The sequence below is a fragment of the Phocoena sinus genome, chromosome 8 (genome assembly GCF_008692025.1).
Source record: "Phocoena sinus isolate mPhoSin1 chromosome 8, mPhoSin1.pri, whole genome shotgun sequence".
In the NCBI taxonomy this organism is placed as follows: Eukaryota; Metazoa; Chordata; class Mammalia; order Artiodactyla; family Phocoenidae; genus Phocoena; species Phocoena sinus.
In genome coordinates this window covers 63,729,973-63,754,929 of record NC_045770.1, presented here as the reverse complement: position 1 = coordinate 63,754,929, position 24,957 = coordinate 63,729,973, and the positions used below count along the sequence as shown (strand labels likewise).

Genomic DNA, 24,957 nt, shown 5'->3' with positions numbered 1-24,957 from the left:
ATCTCCTTCCTCTATTACTTTCTGACACTTCATAGGGTGATTATAATGAACAACGATTATTCTCAGGGCCTTCATACCTCTTCTTTATACATCTTCTTTCCCCTTGCAGTGAAAAGACTATGTTCCTGCTACTGGTCCAGTCTAATACACAGAAGGACTTTTGTCTGAGATTGGCACTCTCTTCTGTGCCTTTACTCAGAACCTGACTCTTTAACAAGACTTCTTTACTCAGCTTGTTTAAAGAAGGAGCAGGAGGTGGAGAGGTAGTGGTGGGGACAGAGGATCTGAAGGCCAGTTCTCCCTGTGATTCATAGCTTCCCCCACCTCTTTGTCTACACTCCAGGTCAGCTCATCATGTTCACTTCTGGATCCATTCTACATCTCACTGGTTGTTTAAAATTCTCCCCCTAAATAGTCCCCTGTTCCATCCTTTGAATGCTCTTCATGTCTTAGGGGGCACCTTGTAGCCATCTTAGGAAAACATCTTTCTCTAAAGGCTTCCATATAGGACATTGCTAACTGCCCTGATTCCTGTATATGTTCAAATATTTTGTGGTTTTTACTGAGGGGATTTTCTAGCCTACTAAGGAAGAAATGAGCAAACTGACAATTAAAAATAAAGAAGCTTAGGAGGAAGAAATAGTTATCTTCTCTCAGAACTGAATGCAGTTTAAAAATACATTCTGAGAATGTCAGACTGTAGACAAGATCTTATGTCAGCTGCTTGTTGTTTAATTACTTTCTACAGTGAGTGCAGGCTTGCCATGGGTGGGCTCTTTGCACTCTTTGCAGGTGTTAGTGAAAACTCTGAGACTAGCTCAACATAGCTGTAGGGCTTTGTTGCTACTGGTATTACCAGCTGCTGGCTGATTTTGCCAGTTTTATTTAGTGAAGATTATGAAATGTATTTTGAGAGATGAAATTTGCTAGAAAAGAGTTTCAGAAAAATCAATTTGGAAGAAGGGATTAGAAATTAGAGGAATTGAGTTGTGGAACTTGCTTTACTAACAGAAATAAGGTTGGGTCTTGTCAGAAGTTGAAAATTATGAATAAGTGGGCTTCTGATGATGATGGTGGACAAAACCTGAGATAAAATGGAAGTGAAGGTTTTAATTGTTAAAAGCAATAACTCTCTGACTGGAATCATTATTAGTTTCTGGAACAGGTGCCTTAGAAGTAATATAATATAAACTCTGTTTTAAACTTTCAAGGTGCCTCTGGGATGATTTAGAGTGAAGGACTATCTGACTTTAGGTTCATCCCAGTCTTGTGTTGGTGAGGAGTGCATCTTCCTTAATAATCACCAGCCCCTTTGGGTTCTAAGCCAACTTATAAAACCTTTAGTTGGAACAGAATTTATTCTATCAACTAGAGCCCGTGAACAGGATCCTGTGCAAGTGTGCTCTGAATGGATAGACCACATAAGCTTGAGCCTCCCAGATAATAACCTTCCTGGGAAATTGTTATTTGTGTATGTTATTTTTCCTATACGTTTAACGGAAAGGTCTTTGAGGATGGGTGTTTCATCTGGCTCATCTCTATCCTCCACAGTACCTAAGGCCCTTGTATAACATGATTACTCAGTAAATAGATATAGAATTCAATTGAATTGTCCTTGATCATGCTTCCCACATATTTTTCCATGATGCCTACTAAATTTATTTGTTCAAAATATTTAGGTGCATTTAATTTGTTCCCTTCTCCCTAATCCCTTGGGAAAAGCAATATTTGGGTGGTATACTTTTAGAAAAAGCACTAGTGGCTTTATAGTAATTTAATACCTGTTGAGCTCTTCATCCCATTATACTATTTTGTAGTGTTTTTCAAACTGTGAATCATGACCATTAGTAGGTCTGCAGTTAGCCTTTTTGGTTTTAATGATATAGAGTAGAAATTATGAGAACACATTCCATATAGTAAGGGTATTTTTTTGGTGAAATTTTTGTTTTAAGTAAATTTATATATATCATGTGTGTGTTTATTGCTTCATGATATAAACTTTGTTTCATACTGGGGTCATGGTCAAAAAAGTTTGAATAACATTGCTTTATTGTAATACTATGTTATTTCATTTATCATATAGCATTATGCCAGTACATACAGGCTTCTAAAGCCAGGGATGGTGCCAGCCCTTTCATTTCAAGTACAACTGAAGGTAAAAACAAAACAAAATTGAGAACACCCAAAGCATTCTGGTGGCTCTTATATAAGTCTCTCCAGTGGCATTTTGTACCCTTTGACCTAACTTTCTTATGCCTTTTTCGACCAATAGATTTTTTCATATTTGTGTCCCTCTAGGTGGTGGGTTCTTTGATTCTTCCTCTTTTCTCTTCAGTGTTCTTATTTCAGTATGCTCTAATGTTTTTAGGAGGGGGAAGGGGGAAACAAAGGAGAATTTCAGAAATTTCAAATGATTCTCAATTGACAAAATAGCTCATTGGATTTATCCTGAAATCTGCTTTCATAATGTTCTTGAATTTTTTAATCCCCTTTGTATTTTTTCAGAGATCATAGAAATGCATAGTTTATTTTGAATTTAAAATAATTTATGCTTTTATGATGTTATTAGTTGACTTTAAGCAAATGAAATGTAGCTTTTAGGGAAAAAAAAATGATGGATATAATCCTTCATCTTTCCTTGTGCTTTCTCCCCTCTCCTCCCAAGAAGATTGTAGTAATGATTTCATTTTAAAGAAAAGCCAGGGTAGCTAACAGTGTCCAGTATTAACCGTGCTAAACTTTTCCAGCTTCTTACTGATCTAATAACTATAATACCTTTCCTGTTCTTAGATGGTTGGCATACTAACCCTTTTGCCTTCATTTCTGTACCTTGCTGGACTACCAAGCTCAGATATTCATAACCTGTGGTTTCAGGGGACTTTGTGGAGATGACTTGCTTCATTCTTTTTCTTGCAGGAGAAAATTTTGAGCAGACACCATTGAGACGAACATTCAAGTCTAAGGTCCTTGCACGATATCCTGAGAACGTGGACTGGAATCCCTTTGACCAAGATGCAGTGGGAATGGTTAGTATTTGTTAGCTATAAGTGTCAGATAATTTACGGAGTAATTCACAGTAGGATTGTGAGTTCAGACTATGGTAGCAGTGGTTCCACCAAGTATCAGTAACTTCTTATATGCATATTGTTTGTGATTCTGCATTTTGATCACTATATCAAATATTTGGAATATATCAGATATACCAAAAGTCACAAGGTGCTTCTGTTGAGTCAGACAAATACATAGTATTGGGTCAGTGAACTTTTTTTGTGAGATTGAGCTATTGGTTGCTTATAGCATTGATTTTACACAATAAGTGAGGTTTAAAGCAGTTTTCATCTGTATTGTATATATCTGAGTAATATGATAGAAATGGGTGTTTTTATTATAATTTTAGATAGGGCAGCATTTTAAATTTGTAGACGAATACTACCATGAATAAGCTAACGTTTGTTGAGTATTCACCTTGTGCTAGGCACTGTGATAAGTATTATACATGAATTAGCTCATTTAATCCTCACAATACCCCTTATGTAGATAATATTAAGTAAACACACACAGACACAGACACATATTTTATGGGTGAGGAAACTAAGATCCAGAGAGGTTAAGTAATGTGTTCAAGGTCATATGGCTAAGGAGCAGTTGAGCAAGCTTAAATACCATAGTCTGTTTCCAGAACTCTGCTCTTAACCATATCTTTGTACTGCCTCTGTTACTTTTTAATAGCTTTTTGAGGATGATCTTGTTTGATGCATGCAATAACCCTGTGAAGTACGCAGAGTAAACTGTATTATCTTCATTGCAGAGTAAACTGTATTATCTTCATTTCACAGGGGAGGAAACTGAATCGTAGAGAGCCTCAAGTTTTTTGACTCCTAGTCCAGTGCTTATTTCCTTTTAACATACTATATTCTAGAAACACTTAGGCTTTGAGAAGTCAAGTTCAAGGGTAATGGATATACCATAATGTAGCTCCTTGTACTTGTTAACCCAGGCTCCTCTTAGTTCCTTTGTATAGCCAGGTTTGTGGAAAAGTGGAAAATGGAAACTGATTGATTCAGGTCAGTTAGATTAGCTACCCAAGTTTCTTTGTATAACCCATCTGAGTTAAAGTGAAAAAAGTGCTTCTTTATCCTAATTATGTCATCTCCTTGCATTACATGAAATGAACACCCTTTTTTTTTTTTCTATGAAAAGAGAAGATTTTATTGATGACAGAATCTTGTGAGCTGATAGAATCTAAAACTTTGTTTATTTTTAGGTATGAAGTTGCATCTGTCTGGTTTTTAGATATATTTCTAGCATCATCTCCTAATACATGCTGTCATGCTTAACCACCTACCGAAATTCTCCAAGCTTTCTTTTACCTCCTTTGTGCATTTTCTTCATGCCCCTGAAATACCCTTCTTTCTCTTATCTACCTGATGAATCCTAGCATAAGCTCATCTCTGAAGCCTTTTCTGATGAAGGCTGAGACTGAGTTGTTTGTTCTTTGTTCCTCTAGCACTTTGTGTATATTTCTGTATAGCCTTGATAAATGCATTATAATTTTAGTTACTTGTGTGTCTTAGAATGGGAGGTCTTTAGGGCAGATATTTTGCTGTGTTGGTCTTATATCCCAGGCACCCAGCACAGTAGGTGCTCTTTAAGTAAATAAGTAGTGATGGTGTTCTGAGAAGAGGATCAGCAGTGAGTGTTCTCACCAGTTGTTTCCTTGTGTCTTTTGCAGCTATGCATGCCCAAAGGGCTGGCATTCAAGACCCAGGCTGATCCCAGGGAGCCTCAGTTCCATGCCTTTATTATCACAAGGGAGGATGGCTCTCGGACATTTGGGTTTTCCCTCACATTTTATGAGGAGGTGACTAGCAAGCAGATCTGCAGTGCAATGCAGACCCTCTACCACATGCATAATGCTGAGTATGATGTCCTCCATGCTCCCCTTGCTGATGGCCGAGACCACAGTGACATGGAGGATGGTGAAGGCACTCCTGGGACCAAGCTGCAGCGCTTCAACTCCTACGACATTAGCCGGGATACGCTCTACGTCTCTAAGTGCATTTGCCTCATCACGCCCATGTCCTTCATGAAAGCATGTCGGAGTGTGCTGGAACAACTTCACCAGGCAGTCACTTCACCTCAGCCCCCTCCACTGCCCCTAGAGAGCTACATATACAATGTACTCTACGAGGTGCCACTCCCACCTCCTGGCCGGTCCTTGAAGTTTTCTGGGGTCTATGGGCCAATTGTCTGCCAGAGACCAAGTACCAATGAGCTTCCCTTATTCGACTTTCCTGTCAAAGAGGTCTTTGAACTGCTTGGGGTGGAGAATGTGTTTCAACTTTTTACTTGTGCCCTTCTGGAGTTTCAAATCCTGCTCTACTCACAGCGTAAGTCAGTGCTTACTAGAGCTCTCTCCCTTCATAGGGCCTCTCTTCTTTCCATATCAGATACGGTAGGGCTGACTGTAAAGGACAAGGGCTGTTACAGTTTGAGCAAAACTCAGATCTTTTGCAGGTAGGTGCTGGATGGCAAATTAATGGAACATGAGAGGTCTACCATTTCTAATTGGCTATCATCGTGGCCTTTTGCTGGGCACTCCAGTCTGGGAGGGGAACCCTGCCTCCTGATGTCTGATTGATGCTGAAAAGAGGAGGCAGGAGTTGATGGTCATGGGAAATTGACTTTCCATCAGTTTTGTTCTGTCACTCTGCAGAGTTATTTCTGCCCCTTCCTCAGCCTGACAATAACGATGATCCTTCCTATATTTGAGAAAATGAGGATGTGTTGCTTTTTTATGTTGTCTGTTTGTTATAACTGAATTGTTTTTATAAATGAGAGGTTAAGTGATGGTGAGCAGCACATTTGGACAAAACAGTAAAATAGAGCAGAAGGAAACAAATGTTTATTAAAGGAGCCAGATAAGTAACAAAATTCATTCATTCAGTACATGTTTATTCAGTATCTGCTGTGTGTCAGGAGTTATTCTAGGGGCTAGAGATTCAGGGTGGACAAAATAGATAAAAATCCCTGCTATAATAGAACTTATATTTCAGTGGGGAAAGAGAGGTGATTTTTTTTTTTTTTGGCCTCATGGCTTGTGGGATCTTAGTTCCCCGAGCAAGGATTGAACCTGGGCCCTGGCAGTGAAAGCGCCGAGTCTTAACCATTGGACTGCCAGGGAATTCCCCCCCAACCTTTTTTTTTTTTTTTGAGAGGTGATTAAATAAATAAATAAAATATGTAGTATGTAAGGTGGTAATAAGATCTGTGGAGAAAAATAAAACAGGAAGGAAGATAGTATTGGGGGAAGGGAAATTCCAATTTTTAATAGAGTGATTATGTTAGGCCTCTGTGAGCAACCCATGGTAATGTCTAGGAAAAGTATTCCAGGCAAAGGGCACAGGAAGTAGAAAGGTTCTGAGACAAAAATGTGATTGGTATGTTCAAGAACATTGAGGAAGCCTGGTAGATATCATGGTGTGAGAGAGCAGGAGTGTAGTAGCAGATAGTGTTAGAGACTTAACAGGAGGCCAAATTGTACAGAGTCCTGTAGGCCATTGTAAGGACTTTGTTGCTCTGAGATGCTTAGTCATCGGAGGTTTTAAGAGTTTTGACTTTTTGTTTTGAAATAATTCCCAGCTTATAGAAGAGTTGTAAGAAATGTTCAAAGAACTCTTGTACACTCTCCCACAATACACCAGTTATTAACATTTAGCCACATTTGTTTTATCGTTCCCTCTGTATCTCTGTATGTGTGTGAACATAACCATTGAGAGTCATTGTAGACTCCATGTTCCTTGACTCCTCAATACTTCAGCTTTTATTTCATAAGAACAAGAACATTTTTTTTACATAACCATAGTATGATTAATAAATTTAGGAAATCTAACATTGATAAAATAACAATACTGTATTCAGGTTTTACCATTGTCCAATAATGTCTGTTATGATAAATTTTAAAAAATTGAGGTATGGTTGATACACAAAATTATGTTTCAGGTGTACAACATAGTGATTCACAATTTTTAAAGGTTATATTCCATTTATAGTTATTATAAAATATTGGCTGCCCTGTGTTGTACAGTAAATCCTCGTAGCTTATATATTTATTTTAAATTTATTTATTTTTGGCTGTGTCGGATCTTCATTGTTGCGCGCAGGCTTTCTCTGGTTGCGGCGAGCAGGGGCTACTCTTTGTTGTGGTGCGCAGACCTCTCACTGTGGTGGCTTCTCTCGCTGCGGAGCACAGGCTCCCGGCACACGGGCTTCAGCAACCATGGCCTGCGGGCTCCAGAGCGCAGGCCCAGCAGTTGTGGCGCACGGGCCCAGCCGCTCCGCGGCATGTGGGATCCTCCTGGACCAGGGCCCGAACCCGTGTCCCCTGCACTGGCAGGCAGATTCCCAACCACTGTGCCACCAGGGAAGTCCCCCTTGTAGCGTATTTTATACGTAATAGTTTTTGCCTCTTAATCCTTTACCCCCCTATATTGCCCCTCCCCCTCTTCCTTCTCCCCTCTGGTAACCACTTGTTTCTTCTCTATATCTGTGAGTCTCTTTTTTTTAATAATCTCTAGTTTGTTTTATTTTTTAGATTTCACATAAAAGTGAATGATAATTTTTTAAAAAAATTTCTGGTCCAGGATTTAGTCCAGTAACATGCATTGCTTTTAGTAGTAAATTCCTCATGTCTTTAATGACTGACATTTTTGAAGAGTACAGGCAAGGTATTTTGTAGAATGTCCCTCAATCTCAGTTTGTCTGATGTTTCCTCATGACTAGATTCAGGTTATAAATTTTTGGCTGCAATATCACAGAAGTGATGTTGTGGTTCTCTCAGTGCATTGTATCTAGAGGCACATAATGTCTGTTTATCATCATAGGAGGCACATGGTGTTCATTTGTCCCATTTTTGGTAATGTTAATTTGATCACTTGGTTAAGACGCTGTCTGCTGAGTTTCTTAACTGGAAAGTTATCATTTTTCCCTTTGTAATTAAGAAGTAATTTGTGGGGAGAAACCCTTTAAATATACTGTTTCTCTTCAAAATTTTGCCTAATAGCTTTAACATCCATTGATGATTCTAGTCTAAACCAGTTACCAGGATGGTTGCATTTTACTGTGAGGAAGAACAATTCATTCTCCCTTGTTTGTTTATTATCGTATGGACTCACAGATTTTTATTTTATTCGGTAGGTTATATAGGCCATAACTATGATTAATTATTTTGATGGTCAGATGTCCCAGATTTGGTCCATGGGCAGAGTCTGAATAATGTAGTTAGGAGGCCATTTTAACAATCTAAGTGAGAGATTATGTTGTCTCTGACTAGGGAGGTAACAGCAAAGTGGTATGATATGGTTGGATTCTGAAGGTGAAGTAATGGAGACTATGTTGAATTGAAGAGCATGTACCCCATCTAAAGTGGACAGCCACTAGTTAGCTCCAATTAATTCCTTGTGGAAATGCTGGCCTAATGTTACTAGGTCTTCCAATTTTTCATGAGGACCCAGATTTTTTACGTGAAATTTTTGATTTTTTTTTTTTTTTTTTTTTTTTTTTTTTTTATGGGTTACGCGGGCCTCTCACTGTTGTGGCCTCTCCCGTTGCGGAGGACAGGCTCCGGACGCGCAGGCTCAGCGGCCATGGCTCACGGGCCCAGCCGCTCCGCGGCATGCGGGATCCTCCCAGACCGGGGCACGAACCCGTGTCCCCTGCATCGGCAGGCGGACTCTCAACCACTGCGCCACCAGGGAAGCCCCAAATTTTTGATTTTTAAACGTTGGTAACAACGTTCTTGTTGAACACTGCAGACTGAACAAAAGCATCTGTTGACTAAAATGTGGTTCCTGAGGTTTTACTTTCAACTTGTTTAAAATAATGATGTTTCAGATTTCTGTCTCTGGGTGAAGTATAGAGTTGTACAATTCTTGTTGCTTTTTTAGTTACTGTTTCTTGACTGGAGCTGGGCAAAACAGTTGACCCTTGAACAACATGGGTTTGAACTGCACGGATCTACTTATATGTGGATTTTTTTCAATAAATATGTACTATAGGACTACATGATCCATGGTTAGTTGAATCCTTGGATGTGGAACCGTGGATACAGAGGGCCGCCTGTAAAGTTATATGCGGGTTTTCAACTGTGTGGGTGGTAGGCACCCCTAACCCCCCTGTTGTTCAAAGGTCAACTGTACTTTGAAACAGAGACTTGGTTGAGTAGTGAAGACTGTCTGGTTTAGACCAGAACAGAGGAGAAACCAAACCAGATAGGGTATTAAAATGTGCAGTAACGTTTTAATACCTATGATGCAGCTGGGGATGTTTAAAGGTGAGAAAAGGAGGATTAAAACCAGAAATATGGTAGGTAACATTTTTTCCTTCAGTGCTCCTTTTTATATTTCCCAGAATGTGGGTTATTGTATACATAATAATTTTAAGAGATTTGAAGGCAGTTGAGAAGGTTTGTGTGTAGAATCAAATTGAACTCAGGACCTAAAAGTCATGCTTAGCATGGTTAAAAAAAACTTTTTCCGAAAAGTTCCTGGGCATTGCTGAGCATGGCTGAGGCTAAAATGGAGTGGATTGCCTTTTATTGGATGTAGATTGTGCTCTCTATTGTGAATAGAGTACTTGAAACAATTCAGGTTGGTTTTCTTGAAGTAATTTTTATTTATGATTCAGAGAACTCATGTGGATGGAAATCTCTCTGGCCCTCGAAAAACATGCCATCCACACTCAGAGTTGGTGTTGCCCACTACATGTCCTGCCTTCTGAATAGAAAAGAGGTATTATTTAGGGAAAATCTTTTTATTAAGATATGTGTAGATCATTTTATTTACTACTGGATAATATTTGTTCTTTGGTCCCTATAGAGATAGTTTTTCTTTAATAGCATGTTTTTTAGTGGTTGTTTAAAAATTATACAGGGAACAGAAGTTCTTTATCTGAAGTGATTTAGTGGGGTAGTGAATTCGATAATTGAAAAAGTCACGTAAGTTTGGGAATCCTAAAAGGATATATACATCCCTTAAACATTTTAATTTAAACCATATGACTGTATAATCACCAATCTTTTGATGAAGTGTCTGTGCATTTTCTTTGATTATGGATCCACTAATCAGGGGTCTGCATTGTTTCTCTTGCATAAATCTCACCCATAATTCATTCACTGAGTTTTCCAGTTTTTAAAGTGGAGCGAGAACTTTTAAAGGACCTTGCAAAAGAACCATAGTAGATGCTAGTTTTCCCAAGTTTTTTGCACTTAAGTGATATGCCTAATTCAATTGCTGTATTTTTAGTGACTTTGCTTTACTGAATCTTTTTAAAGCATTTAATTTTGTTTTCAGAGAAACAGTTCTTTTTTATTGTCCTCATATCTTACCATTTATTTACATAATATTTGGTTAAATTATACAACCCAGTAATAAGTTCAACTAGTGCAGACAAGCTTGGAAACAAATGCATACATTAGTATTTTTAATTAATGTTTTAATTGAAGTATAGTTGATGTACAATAGTATATAAGTTACAGGCGTACAATATAGTGACACACAATTTTTAAAGGTTATATTCCATTTATACATATTATAAAATATTGGCTATATTCCCCACGTTGTACAATGTATCCTTGTAACTTATTTTATACATAACCTTGCATTAGTTTTTGGTGATTTTTTTTGCAAAAGTAATGCAAACTCAAGGCATGCAATCAAAACAATTTTAAAGGGAATAAAATGAAATCTCCTTCCTCTCTGCTTCCTGTGGTAGCCGGAGATCAAGTTTCTTGTGCATCCCTAATGAAATAATAGTTTTTTAAAACAAATAAATAATGTGTGGACAAACAGTGCAGAGAGAATTGAATGTTTCCCTTATGTTTTTTCTTTTGGCTGTGCGGGCTTTCTCTAGTTGTGGTGAGCAGAGGCTACTCTTCGTTGCGATGTGTGGGCTTCTCATTGCGGTGGCTTCTCTTGTTGCAGAGCACGGGCTCTAGGTATGCGGGCTTCAGTAGCTGCGGCGCATGGGCTTAGCAGTTGTGGTGCACGGGCTTAGTTGTTCCGCGGCATGTGGGGTCTTCCCGGACCAGGGATCGAACCCATGTCCCCTGCATTGGCAGGCGGATTCTTAACCACTGCGCTACCAGGGAAGTCCCTGTTTCCCTTTCTTTTTGATCTAAAATCCTACCCTAGTGAAATAATCTCTTGATTTTTTTTCATGCCCTCCTCCTAAATACTTTTATATAATGCACTATTTTTAATGTTGTGTTGCACATGTATTAATTATAATATTAAGTTATATACATTTTGATATACATATGGTATATTAAAGTAAAACTTGGAAAAAAAGCATTTCAGTCATATGGTAGAAATTTAAAATATTACAAAAGGGTGTATGTACAGTGACGTGTTAAGACTTATCACTGTTTCCTGTTTCCTTGCATATACAGCATGTATACCTTTTAAAAACAACACAGATGGGAGCATACTAATCATTATTTTATACCTTCTTTCATTTAACAGTTTATCTTGGAGATATCAGGACATAGATTAAGTTGTTTCCTAAGAACAAAGATTGCATGAGAAACATCCTTGTTCATACAATTTTCACAGAAGTGTGAGTATGCAAGGACAGTTTCTAATTCAATTTCTGATTTGCAGGAACGTCCCTGTAGTTTGTTTTAGGAGTGAACTTATCTGTAAAGTGATCCCAAGTCTAATGTCTTTCTCTGCACAGAGAGAAGTCATAAGAATGTGCTGATTATTCTCTCTTCACCACTCAGAAGTGGTTGTAATCCCAGTATGCTTTGCATTATCTCCTTTTGTTAAAAGTAATTGCTCATTACAGCATCATGGGAGCTGTGAGAAAACCCAGAGTTCCCTCGAGCTGAAGTGTTTCCAGTTGATTTTGATTGGCTAAAACTCTCTGGATGCAGATGACCTTCATCTGTTTCCTATTTATTAGTTTCACCTTCTTGGAATGATGAGCACAGAGACAGGCAATGGCAAAGGAGGTACTGATTTTATCGTTTGTACTGGTGTATAGAAATGGATTTTGTGCTGTTGCTTACAGCTCTGGGAGGTCAGCATCCTAGTGTGGGTACCACGGTTTGATGGATCCCGGAGGCATGGTTTATTAGGCCATCCTTCAAGATGAGTTGTTGCTTTTTTAAAATACAAAAATGTAGGGAAAACGAAACCCACAACTCAGACCAGAGAGGCCATAAAATTCCAAGTTTCTAGTATCTGTAAAACCAAACCATATAAATGGAAAGCAGTTTAGCCTTGAAAGGGGAGATGATTTCTCATCCCCTAAAGTGTTTTGTTTCTAAGAATAGCACACTTTCAAGTGCATCACAGGGAATTCTTCAGGGATTTCAATCTGAGGCGAATAAGGTTACCCACTCTAGCAGAAATAAGTGGGCTGAGTTTCAGATACTGGATTAGACTCATCCTGAAGAGTAGGGAAAAACCAGAACTAGATGTCTGTGCTATTGAAAAGCCTGCTTTTATGGACCAGAGGAAGCCCCTTCCTTCAGACTGCAGCATGCCCTGTTTCATGATTAGAGAGTAGATAGATGTTCCCTGACACTGTAACTAGGTACACTATAAGGAGCAGTCCAGTGTCCAGGAAGCCTCATGAGGAAGGCATTTCAGGGACTCCTTTACTCAGTGTCTGTTGGACCCCTATGAGATGTTCTTGTCTCTGAGCAGACCTGTCAGGAATGCCAGCCACGTAAAGGAGTAGCACCTGCTTTATTGACTTTCGGTAAAAGAAGCAGCTTTTTGGTTTTCACATGATTGGAAAGGCCTTGCTCCTTCCTGCCTTTTTATAAAAAAACCCAGAAATGGTGTGTGTCTATATGTGTGTGTACACTGAAACGGGGGGAGAAATTATTCAGTGTAATATTTATTCAAAATGTGTGTTTAAGTGCCAGTGTTGGGACACAGTAAGACTGGACCTTCAGCTTTAAATATCTCTTGGAGGTTTTCTCCCACACCTTTACATTCTTTTGATCATCTTAAGTTTGAATTTTAAAGTATATTCTTATCATGTCTGAGATTCTCAAGATTATTGCTCTTAGTAGATTTACAGGCATTCATATCTAGAAAAGAGAGGTGAAAGATACAAAAACTGAGGCCTCGCCTAGAGAATCATTAGAATTCTTCTTAATAATAATTGTTAGAATAATCCTAGAGCAGGAAGATTTCAACAGAAAGATAACGAGCAAAGTTGTACAGGTGCCCCATGGAACTGAGATATCTCAGAAGAGGCTGAAGATCGAACTTGCAGTGGCCTAAATTTTGTTCCTCAGTTGTTGCTTACTCTCACGTTGGAGTAAATACTTTTTCTGAAAGGCTATATAGATTATCTATTTAATCCTTGAAAGAGTTTTTTATTTTATTTTATTTTGTAATTTGGGAAATATTTTTGTTGTTGCTTCAATTGGGAGAGGGTCCTCACCAAATAGTCTTTAATATGGGAATGGCAGTGCTTTGTGGGGCACAGTGAAAAATGAGATCGACTTTCTTCTTGAACTCTTATCAGTCTGTTCCTGATTTTAGTGACTATGAAAAGCTTGTGCTCTTTTGTCCTTCTGCTAAATCAGTTGTATTTTTTAAAAAATCATTATTGATGACCAAATCTCTGAGCTCAGTTTTACCCACTGATTGTTTTACATCACTTATCTATTATCTGTCAAATGCCTTAGCTTTCCCCGAAGAAGCGTGAGGCACTTCCTTAGAGTGTACTCAAAATGTTTGAGATGATGAAGTTTTAGTCATCAATTTTTATTTATTTGCATTACTAGTTAAAAAAAAAAACGATTTCCAGGTCATGCTTAGCCAGGAGCAAGGTGGTAAGCTGCTCCAAAGTTTTATTGGTGAGCACAAAGGATGCTTTGCTAAAACCTAGTTGATATATATCAGCTTCTGCTCACTTCCTACTCATTCTTCTTCATTCTCTGGAAGGCTTTTTGTTATTTATTACTCATTTATGAACCAAGCTGGGATTTGCTTAAATGGTGGGCTGAGTTTTTAGTGCATAAAACTGTTTAACTCCTGTGAAAACTCATTTGAAATCAGCCATTCCAGGAGGATATTACTCATATGATTTTAAAATGGATGTTCCTACTTTGTCTTTAAGTGTCTGAAACCATCATACCATTTGTAAATAGTAATGTGTTAAATCTCAATCTATTGTATTGGCTTTGCTGATGTATTTTTTACTCATTTTAAAAATAAAACAAGTCTAGAAATTGCATTCTGAAGAAAAGCTAAGCTTTGAGCACAAGCTTCTCTTCCAAGATATGCTCTCTGACCTAGAATAAGAGTTTTGAGTAATGAAAGTCAATCTTCTGGGTCTTTCAGGTTCTAGGGGAGCTTTTAATCAAAGTGTTAAAACGACACTTTCATGCTGTTACCATTCAAGAAAGGTTGCCAGGTGGAAGGCAGACTTGGCTAGTGTGGAAAACCAGCCTCTGCATGCTTGAAGGTTCTTTGGCTTGATCTTGAAGTCAAAGTTCACATCAGCTCCTTGTAGAATGCAGACATGTGAGTGGTAAATGAGGTGTTTTGACATTCATGCTGAACAGAGAGTAGACCACTGTTCCTTTTCTTTTTGTTCCACTTCCCCATTCTCCTTCTACTGAAGAGAATCTACTTAACATTCTGGTTTAGTATTTGGAGCAAGGTACTATTTATGATACCTATTGTATTTTTTTCTAAATTGTATTTCTATATTAAATTTTATTACTAGCATGGACCTGTGTGTGGGGGGGTATACTTCAGCTTGTGGTCCATTGAGGTCTCTGGGTTGTCTCTCTGATACCCACAAGGGAATCATACTCTGAGCATACCCTTGCTGAAGTTTATCCTGTTCCTTTCTAAATGTGAAATTGTGTTGAAGATTTTAACTTACTATTTGAGAAGCAAGTACCTTGTTTTTGACTGGTTTTGTGTGTGTTTTGTTTTTGACCTAGATTACCAGAGACTGATGACTGTGGCGGAGACAATTACAGCTCTCATGTTTCCTTTCCAGTGGCAGCATGTCTATGTTCCTATTCTCCCAGCTTCTCTCCTACATTTCTTAGATGCTCCTGTGCCATACCTGATGGGCTTGCATTCCAATGGCCTGGATGACCGGTCAAAACTGGAGCTGCCTCAAGAGGTGAGAAAAACGTGGAGCTTGGGTGCTGGTGCCTGTGGCCCTGACACAGGATTTGGGAGAGAAGGGCTTTGGGATGAGCCCAGGGTGGTATCACCAAGTTTATTTTCTTTTATTTTGGGGAACACAAACAACTTTCCAGGAAAAAAGTAAAAACACTGAACATTTAGCTCAATTTATATAATTCCAGAAACACCTGTTTCCTCTATCACCTGACATACTTTTATAATAATCTCTGTTTATACTATTGTGAACTGCCTTTTTCAAACATGATATTTTACGTATTTTTAAGAAAATCTTTTTATTATGTAAAAGTTTAAACTTACACAGAAGAGTAGCATAGTGAATCTCTGTGTTTTCAATACTTAGCTTTAACAGTTATCATACATTTAAATTGTATTTTACTTCTGTACTTTCTACCCCCTATTTTTTAAAGAAATTCCACATAATATAGTTTTATAACTGCTTTAGTAGCCAGACATGTATTAATAAATCAGTGGTTTTGTTTTATAGGCCACAGTTACTCTGTAAAAGTTGACCTGATCATAGTGATTCTTGTAGTACTGAATGTAGCCTTGAAAACTTTCCTTGCTCAAGATAAGGAAGGCCTTGAGAGAATGCTTCTCCTCCCTTGCTGTGAAGATGGCCTGCTCCTCTTTCCTATTGTTTCAAATACTAAAATAATTGATTAAAAAATATATTTGTTTATTTACTACTTCATTCTAAAATAGATTTAAAGCATCATTAGAAACAAGATGGTCTTGGTTTTTATTTTCCTAGAATTACCAAGAGAACTGGTCTACCTCTTTTGGTCATTCTGTGGCTTGTATGAAACTAGCTGGGGGAAGGCCTTTCCTACTCTGAATTTCGTAGTCAACAGCAAGGCCTGGGAAGAAGACTTTGGACTATGCACACACTGGTATCAACATGACTCTGTCTCATCCTTCCACCAATGATTTTTTGGGGGAAGATTTTTATGTATAGCTGAGGAATATGAGTAAGAGGACCTCCAAAGAAGAGACCGTTCTCATGGAATTGGATCTAAGCAGCATTCACATTGTTGGGCATGTCTGGGCAGCCATCTTGATGAACATGCCTGATAATTAGATCATACCCATAATGTTTAAGCTATAGTCAATTGCATCTCTTTTTCTCTCTCCTTTGGTTTTATTTTTATTTATTTATTTGTTTGGCTGCGTCGGGTCTTAGTTGCAGTGCGTGGGCTCAGCAGTTACAACTCGTGGGCCTTCTAGTTGTGGCGCACGTGCTCTGGAGCGTGTGGGCTCAGTAGTTGCAGCGCACGGGCTTAGTTGCCCCACAGCATGTAGGATCTTAGTTCCCCGACCAGGGATCGAACCCACGTCCCTTGCATTGGAAGGTGGATTCTTTTTTTCTTTTTAAAATTTATTTATTTAATTTATTTATGTTTGGCTGCATTGGGTCCTCGTTGCTGCATGCAGGCTCCCCCCAGCTGTGGCGAGGGAGGCCACCTCTCGCCACGATACGCGGTCTCCCCATTGTGGTGGCTTCTCCTGTTGTGAAGCACGGACTCTAGGTGCGCGGGCCTCAGTAGTTGTGGCACATGGGCTCAGTAGTTGTGGCTCGTGAGCTCTAGAGCACAGGCTCAGTAGCTGTTGTGCACGGGCTTAGTTGCTCTGCAGCATGTGGGATCTTCCCGGGCCAGGGCTCGAACCCGTGTCCCTTGCATTGGCAGGTGGATTCTTAACCACTGGACCACCAAGGAAGTCCCTTGCCTTTGGTTTTAGAATCATAATGTCTTCCTTGTAGTTTTTTCCATTTCTGCCTCCTTTGAATCTATAGAGCTTTGTGCTATTTGGGCTGGGACAAGATTAATTAAGGAAGAAAAGATCTAAATAATGTCAGCGAAAAAAAATGCAGGAGGCTGCAAAAAGAACAGAGTTTATTTCGGGACTTAAGAATTGCAATTGGGGAGACACAGATTCAGTTAACCCTGAAAGAGTATTCCGAGGAAGAGAAAGAGTCAGGGGCTTATAAAGACAAAAACCACGAGGTTGTTAAAAGTTGCCCTGGTGAGAGTTGTGATCGACTCTGATGCGAGTCAAATTATCTGTCCTTAAGAAATCACAGGTTCTTTTAGGGTAGGGGTCTTGTTAGTATACAGACTGTCACGAATTGTGTTTAGGGTAAGGGTCTGATTAGTATCTTGAGTTTCTGGCAGGTGTTCTGGTGTTCTGTTCTTCATCAGGTCGAAAGGTCAGCTTCCATCCAGGCTGAGTCATGCAAACATTGTACTTCCTTAATGGCTTCCCGGCTCCATTTTAGAGATCTCTCTTAGAAATACTGACTCCATTTTGACTTTCCTTTCACAATGATGGAGAAAACCATTGAGTTTTGGGGTACTGGGTTTTTATATATATATTTGTCTACTGATAAATATGCATAAAGAGCAGATATCAAAGATTGGAGAGTGGGGAGCTTTTTGTTGTTGCTTTAAATGACTTCATATTTAATACTGACACCTCCTTCTGGTAAAGGTAATTATCATTTTGTAAAAGTCAAAATAAGAATAACAGTGAAAATGTTCATTGCAGCTCTATTGACAATAGTCTGGACATGGAAGCAACCTAAGTGTCCATCGACAGATGAATGGATAAAGAAGATGTGGCACATATACACAATGGAATATTACTCAGCAATAAAAAGAAATGAAATTGAGATATTGGTAGTGAGGTGGATGGACCTAGAGTCTATCATACAGAGTGAAGTAAGTCAGAAAGAGAAAAACAAATACCGTATGCTGACACATATATATGGAATCTAAAAAACAAACAAAAAAATGTCATGAAGAACGTAGGGGCAAGACGGGAATAAAGACACAGACCTAGTAGAGAATGGACTTGAGGATATGGGGAGGGGGAAGGGTAAGCTGGGACGAAGTGAGAGAGCGGCATGGACATATATACACTACCAAACGTAAAACAGATAGCTAGTGGGAAGCAGCCGCATAGCACAGGGAGATCAGCTTGTGATCCCCTAGAGGGGTGGGATAGGGAGGGAGGGAGGGAGACGCAAGAGGGAAGAGTTATGGGAACATATGTATATGTGTAACTGATTCACTTTGTTATAAAGCAGAAACCCTCACACCATTGTAAAGCAATTATGCTCCAATATAGATGTTACAAAAAAAGAAAGAATAACAGTAAAAAATGATTGGAGGTGGAAAGCCGAAGAGACATGCATAATCTGATCAATAGGTCACTAGGCCAGAAGCCAGATTTCTGTTTTATTTTCATCTTTGGCATAAGCTTGCTGTATACTTGGGGCACGTTCTATTTCCTGTAGGCTCTCTCAGCATTATTTTGTGTGCTTCATGTATGTGGGTGTGTGAAGAGGCTTCTGGGAGACCAGCAGTTTTCTTAACAGGACTGAGAAACTGTGGGTTGTTTGAGAAACCCAAAATTTCACTGTTCTCCACTTTTGCAGCCTCCGCCATTGCTGCATCTTTTGTACTCTGCTTCTCCTTGTGGTCTTCTTGAGAAGGAGTGGTGACAGTGGGATTGTAGAATACCTTTGTGTATTTCATAAGCAGTTCTAGGGTTTCAGAGTCCCACTTCATCCAGCCTGTTCCTCTGAAGTTCACGTATTTGTGCAGACAATTATGTAGCTGGATATTTTCTAACTTGATTTTTAGCAGATAACGTCTGGGATATCTGAGTCTGTGCAGTTCCCATGGAAAACTTTAGGCTGGTGAGAAAAGACTGGCTTTTTCAAGGAGTAAAGCACCATGAAAGGTACACATAATGAATGGAGCGTGATAATATCTCTGAAAGACAGCTTTGGAATGTCTCAGAAATGATACATTTATAGTTAAAAATTCTAACAACACACAAAAGTATAACGTAAAAATTACCTCAGATTTTACCACCCAGAGATAACTACTTTCAACATTTTGGTGGCCATCCTGTGGTATCTTTACGATGCTAGAAGGAAGCCTTGAGGCTGGGAAATGCACTTGGGCCTTTGCAGGTGGGCATCATCAGGGTAGTGGGGTGGGGGCACATTAGACTTATAAAAGGGACTTTGTCCAGAGACATGGAGAGTGTACATTCTGTAACCCCCAAGTCAGAATTCATCAGTTGCTGCCCTATCTTTGGGCATCAAAAGTCTGTGAAAAGCCCTTTGTTTCTTTTTACACCAGCACATGAGCTCAGCTGGCCCTGAGCAAGTGAGAGTGCTGAGCTGCCTTTGTGAGGCATTCTTTGTCTTGTGCTTCTCTTTTGGGTTTCATTGTCTGAGCACAGGAAGGAGGCAGTTCTTCCACAGCTATGTCAGGGGAAGGGGGTATTACTTCTTTCTATCTTGGGCCTCTCTTTCTTTCCTACTTTTTTTTTCTCCTTTCTCAGGATACTTTTTCAATAGCTTTTCCCCAGTTATCTGTTGAGATCCCCTTCAGTGAATAACTTGAAGATAGACTAGCCAGTGAGGCTGTCTGTGATTTGGTGGTGGAAACTCAGCCCTGGGAAGGGCCATTGTGACCTTTTGCAGGAAAGGATTTGGGAAACTTTTTGTGCTTTGGGATATCCATGTGATCACTACCCCAGAGTAGCAAAGTCTTCCCATGGCCTCTCCCAGCAAGACAGGAGGTTAACTGAGGAAGACTGATCACTTGGGTTCAGTGCCCCTTCCAGGTTGCTTCTTGTCTCCCAAGCTGTTTTGCAGGAGTTGGCCTCTTTTCAGGTGAGGAAGGGGGAGCATGAGGGGTTTGAGGTAGGTTTGTAAGTTACTTCTGTTTGCCAGAGCCCTCTGAGTACTAAGGAGAAAGCGTGAGGCTGTTGTATGAGTCTAGTAATTGAATGGCCCCCTTTTCATTTTGCCGCCTTATCCCTACCTGCTTCAGCCCAACTCTGCAAAGAATGGCTAGTAGTGTCTCAGAGGCTCCTATCTTAATATCTGAAGTGTGCCTGAGCTGCTTTCTTTCCTCTGGCCACCTCTATCTCGGAGTATCTACAATATGTGGATACAGCATTTGGAGTTTATAAAGTTCTTTACAGACATTCTGTGTTTGGTCAATAGCAGTGGAAGAAAAGCCAGCCAAGCATTGTCGAGTGGTTATAGTTGTATTTAGCTGCCTTTATGTTTCCTATTGGACAAACTGGTTTTTTCCTCAAAAGAGAGGAGGACCAGGAGGATAAATGATTGCACTGTGTGCTTCTGGTGGGTCACAGTGCTTTTCTTCTGTTAGCTGTATGGACAGGCTCATGAGGCAGGTGAGCTTCATGACTAGATGATTTAATTCTGTCTTTACTATATTTTTTAATTGCTTGGCCTGAAGGCACTTATAATTTTAAAATCTTAGAGGAATAAACAAAAAATAGGTGTTATTTTTAGGTGTTCAACATTTATCGTCTCTTTAACAAGGACGGGTTTAAAGTTGTTATCTAGTAGAGGAACTCTAGAAGGTGAAATTTAAAGTGATTCTTCTAATTTTTGAATCTTGGATATGGGAAAGTTCTCTTTATTAGTTATAGATTTGTAAATGGAGTAATTTATGCACTCAGCAAATGTGTATTGAATGAATGCATACATGGACATGTTAAAACATGCAGTTTCAATAGATTGAGAGTTTGTGGAATAGTTATATTAATCTGGATTTACTATATGGTCCTCCTGCCTCTTAGAATACAAGACTTACTGGTACAGGGATAAACAGCAGGATCAGTGGAACAGTATTTTGATATATAATAAACATACCATGCCAAAGAACTTTTTAATAACAGAGCTGGAAAAATTGCTTGTCCATAGGGAAAAAAAGTAAAGAAGGATTCCTACCCAATGCCGTAACAAAATCAACTTGAGACGGATTAAGCAGTTAAATGTCAAAAAGAAAAATTTAAATCTTCTCGAAGAAAATATTAATAAATACCTTTTTGACCTCTGGGTAGGTAGGGACTTTGTAAACAAGATGAAGAAAACACTTTCCATAAAATAAAAGATTGATAACTTTGATTTTTTTAATTAAGAAAAAGACATCTTAAAATGAAAAAATAAAAACTAGGAGAAGATATGTGTAGGACACATATAGCCTATGAAGAGTTAGCATCAGGAGGTTATAAAGAACTCCTACAAATCAGTAAGAAGATAAGCATCCCAATAGAAAAATGGGCTAAAGACATGAAGAGGGATTGTACAAAAAATACACATTTCTTCACTAGCAATCAGGGAAGTATAAATAAATGTACCCAGTAATGTAGTAATATTAAGAAATCTGATGATACCAAGTTTTGGAAATATTTGGATCAGTAGGATCACTTTAGATTGTTGGTAAAAATGTAAATTGTTGTAACCACTTTGGAACACAGCTAGGCCTTATAAAATTGAACATTTGCATACCTCACAACGTAGCAGTTCTACTCCTAGGATATACCCAAGAGAAGATCTTGCACACGTGTCCAAGAAAACATGTATAACAATGTAAAAACAATAAACAGGAAGCAAGTCAAATGCCTTTTGATGGGAAAATTGATGAATAAATTGTAGTATATCCACATAGTGTAATATTATACAAGAGTGAAAATGAATAATGGGTAGCTACATACAACAAAATGGCTGAATCTTAGTAACTTAATGTTCAGTGAAGAAAAATAGTACCACAAGACTGTGTAAAGAACAATAATCCTTTTATAAAATTCAAAAACAAGCAAAAATTTAAAGGCATGTACTATACATATGTGATAAATTAAAAAACAAAAGGCAAAAAGATAATAAACCGAATTCAGGATAGTGATTACAGGGGTGGGACTGTGTAGGTTGAGGGATGGGACTGGGGAGTACATAAGTAGATAAAAATATGGTAATTTCTAGTTCTTGGGTTGGACTGGTTAAAAAAAAAAAAGAATTTCTTTAAGATTGTTCCCCGAAAGTTGTCAGTTCACATTCCCAATAACAGTGTATGAGTTGTTTGTTTCCTAGTAACTTTGCCAGCATTGGACATTATAAATCTTTTAAATCTTTGCTAATCTAGGAGGTAAAAAATATTTTGTTTGCATTTCTTGGTTTATTAGTGAAATTGAACATCTTTTCATATATTTGAAGTTAATTAACCGAAACGTCTTCTGTGTTTGCCTTTTATAACCTGTTTCCATATTTCAGCTGGGTAAATTATCTTTATCTCAATAATTTCTTTGGATGTTAACCTTTTACATGTTATGTATGACAATTATTGTTTCCCAGATTATCTTTAATTATTTTTATGGCAGTAATTACCTTTATGTTTTTTAGCCTTGTATAAAGTTTAGAAAGTCCAACTCTACCCTAAGGCATAATAGTAATCTTTTATATTTTCTTTTAATACTTTTGTGGGGGTATTTATTTTTTCACTTTTTGTAATAGAAAATGTTGAACACATGTAAGAGTAAAGAGACTAGCATCCATCATTACACAGTAATCATCAACTCATGGCCACTCTTCTTTCTATATCCTCCACTCTTTTCCCATTTACCCTACTGGATTATTTTGAAGCAAATCTCACACAGCATTATTATGTCATCATATATTTAGTATGTATCTCTAAAAGGTAGAGATTCTTTTTTAAAACATAAAGTGGCTTTATTTTTTATATTTAAATCTTCAGTCTATCTCAAAGTTATTTTTGAATATGGTATTATACTTTAACATTTTTAAATGTACAGTCATTTGTCCCCCAAACATTTATTGAATAATTCATCCACAATAAATGGGTCTGTTCAAGACTGTTCTTTTCCAACAGATTATTGTTTTATATTTGTTTTCTTTTAAAAAAACACTTTATTTATAAATGTTTATTTATCTATTTGGCTGTGCCAGGTCTTAGTTGTGGTACGTGGGATCTTCGTTGAGGCATGTGGGATCTTCAGTTGCAGCATGTGGGATTTTAAGTTGCAGCATGCGAACTCTTAGTTGCGGCATGCAGGATCTAGTTCCCTGACCAGGGATTGAACCTGGGCCCCCTGCATTGGGAGTGCAGAGTCATAGCCACTGGACCACCAGGGAAATCCCATTGTTTTATATTTGTAATAGAACCCAGCAAGGCAAGTCTCCCCTCAGAATTTTCTTGGCTATTCTTTTCTTTTATTTTTTTAGGTAAGATTCAGAATCAATTCATCAGATACTCCCTTGAAAAAAATTAAAATCTTTCTGGGATTTAAAAAAAATTTACATTAAATTTACAAATAAATGTGGGGATTATTAGCATCTTTTCATTATGGAATTTTCCTGTTTAGTAATACAATATATATATTGTGTGTGTGTGTATTCATTTATTGGAGTTTTATATTCCACAGTGATAATAGCAATGTTAATTGACATTTATTGTATACTAACACTGTCCTAAATCCTTGACATTAATTGTCTCATAATCCTCAAAACAAACTTATGACATAGGTAATATTATTATCCTTGCTATAACAAACACTTAAGCATTTAATAATGCTCTGCAGTGAAGGAAATGACAGTTGTCTTGGCTAGAACAGGTTCATGGTTATAAAATAAATACACAAAAATAAAAAGCTTTTCTAATTAATAGCTGCACTGCAAGAAAATTCCAACAGGGATGAGAACTATAAAATATTTAAGTTAAATTGAACAAGAAATTTGTAAGACCTCTAAGGAGAAGAATGTATGGTTAAGAGCTTGAGGGTGTGACTGAAGTCAGGCTAACTGAGTTCAAATCCCAGCTCTACTACTTACTAGCTGTGTGCCTTTGGACAAGTTACTTAACCTCCCTGTGTCAGTTATGTCTATAAAATAAGGATAGATATTGCCAGGTTATTTTTTGTTAACCCAGATTACCTGCCTCCTCAGCAATGTATGAAAGTACTGTCTCTCTACATCCTCTCAGAAGCAATCTTAAAGCCAGAAGGAAGCACAAAAATCAAGACCAGCCATCAAATCTTATAAATCAGAAATGAGGCTCAGAAAGGGATACTGGTATGCTCAGGGTCATATAGGGAGATAGTAACAGATTCAGGTCTGGAGCCTAGACTTTCTGACACACTCCTAGCATTCTTTTTACTCTTGTAAGAATTTGTGAACTCAACAAATATTCTATGAGCACTTACTATATATGAGAATTTTGTGCTAGATGCTAAACATCTATGTCATTATGTAATCCTTATCAGTCTCTAAGATAAGTTGTTTTTATCACCATTTTATAGCTGAGGAAACAGAGTTATGTAACTTTCTCAAGATCCCACAACTAGAAAGCATCAGGGGAAGACTGGAACTCAGGTCTACCTCCTTCCACCCCATCTTCTTTAACCATACCTAAGTTATGCCCATTGCAGACGTTTGCTCTTTCCTTTCTTGTTCATTATCCCCTCTAAAGCTTCTTCCTTAATACTTTGGAGTTGTTCACACTCCTCATCATGTTTTGACTGCCAGGCTAACCTCTGCTTTGTGGACATTGACAACCACTTCATTGAGCTGCCGGAGGACTTGCCTCAGTTTCCCAACAAATTGGAGTTTGTCCAGGAAGTCTCTGAGATTCTCATGGCATTTGGCATTCCCCCTGAAGGGAACCTTCACTGTAGCGAGAGTGCCTCCAAGCTGAAGAGGCTCCGGGCCTCTGAGCTCGTCTCCGACAAGAGGAATGGAAACATCGCAGGCTCCCCTTTACATTCCTACGAGTTCCTCAAGGAGAACGAAACTATCGCCCGCCTGCAGGCCTTGGTCAAGAGGACTGGGGTGAGCCTGGAGAAGGTATGATGCTGTATGTGGGTCTGTGCTAAGGTGCTGTCCTGGTGAAATAAAGTGTGGAATGAGAAGGCACCCAGTTCA

The 24,957-nt window shown here is 38.5% G+C and overlaps 1 protein-coding gene and 1 non-coding gene across 4 annotated transcripts in view; one reads left to right on the top strand and one right to left on the bottom strand.

Moving 5' to 3' along the window:
• Positions 1–24,957, top strand: part of DENND5A (DENN domain containing 5A) — a 109,556-nt gene that overhangs the window by 39,219 nt on the left and 45,380 nt on the right. For 2 of the 3 annotated variants that reach the window (XM_032641656.1, XM_032641658.1), the window contains exons 2-6: positions 2,084–2,155; positions 2,917–3,026; positions 4,733–5,390; positions 14,978–15,165; positions 24,562–24,879. In XM_032641656.1, the coding sequence (XP_032497547.1) occupies positions 2,084–2,155; positions 2,917–3,026; positions 4,733–5,390; positions 14,978–15,165; positions 24,562–24,879 (1,346 nt within the window). Of the gene's footprint in view, positions 1–2,083; positions 2,156–2,916; positions 3,027–4,732; positions 5,391–14,366; positions 14,550–14,977; positions 15,166–24,561; positions 24,880–24,957 lie in introns of those variants that run through there. The other variant, XM_032641657.1, reaches the window with a different exon arrangement.
• On the bottom strand, positions 23,100–23,172 carry TRNAG-CCC. The gene has a single exon. It is a non-coding gene; the product is annotated as a tRNA-Gly (tRNA).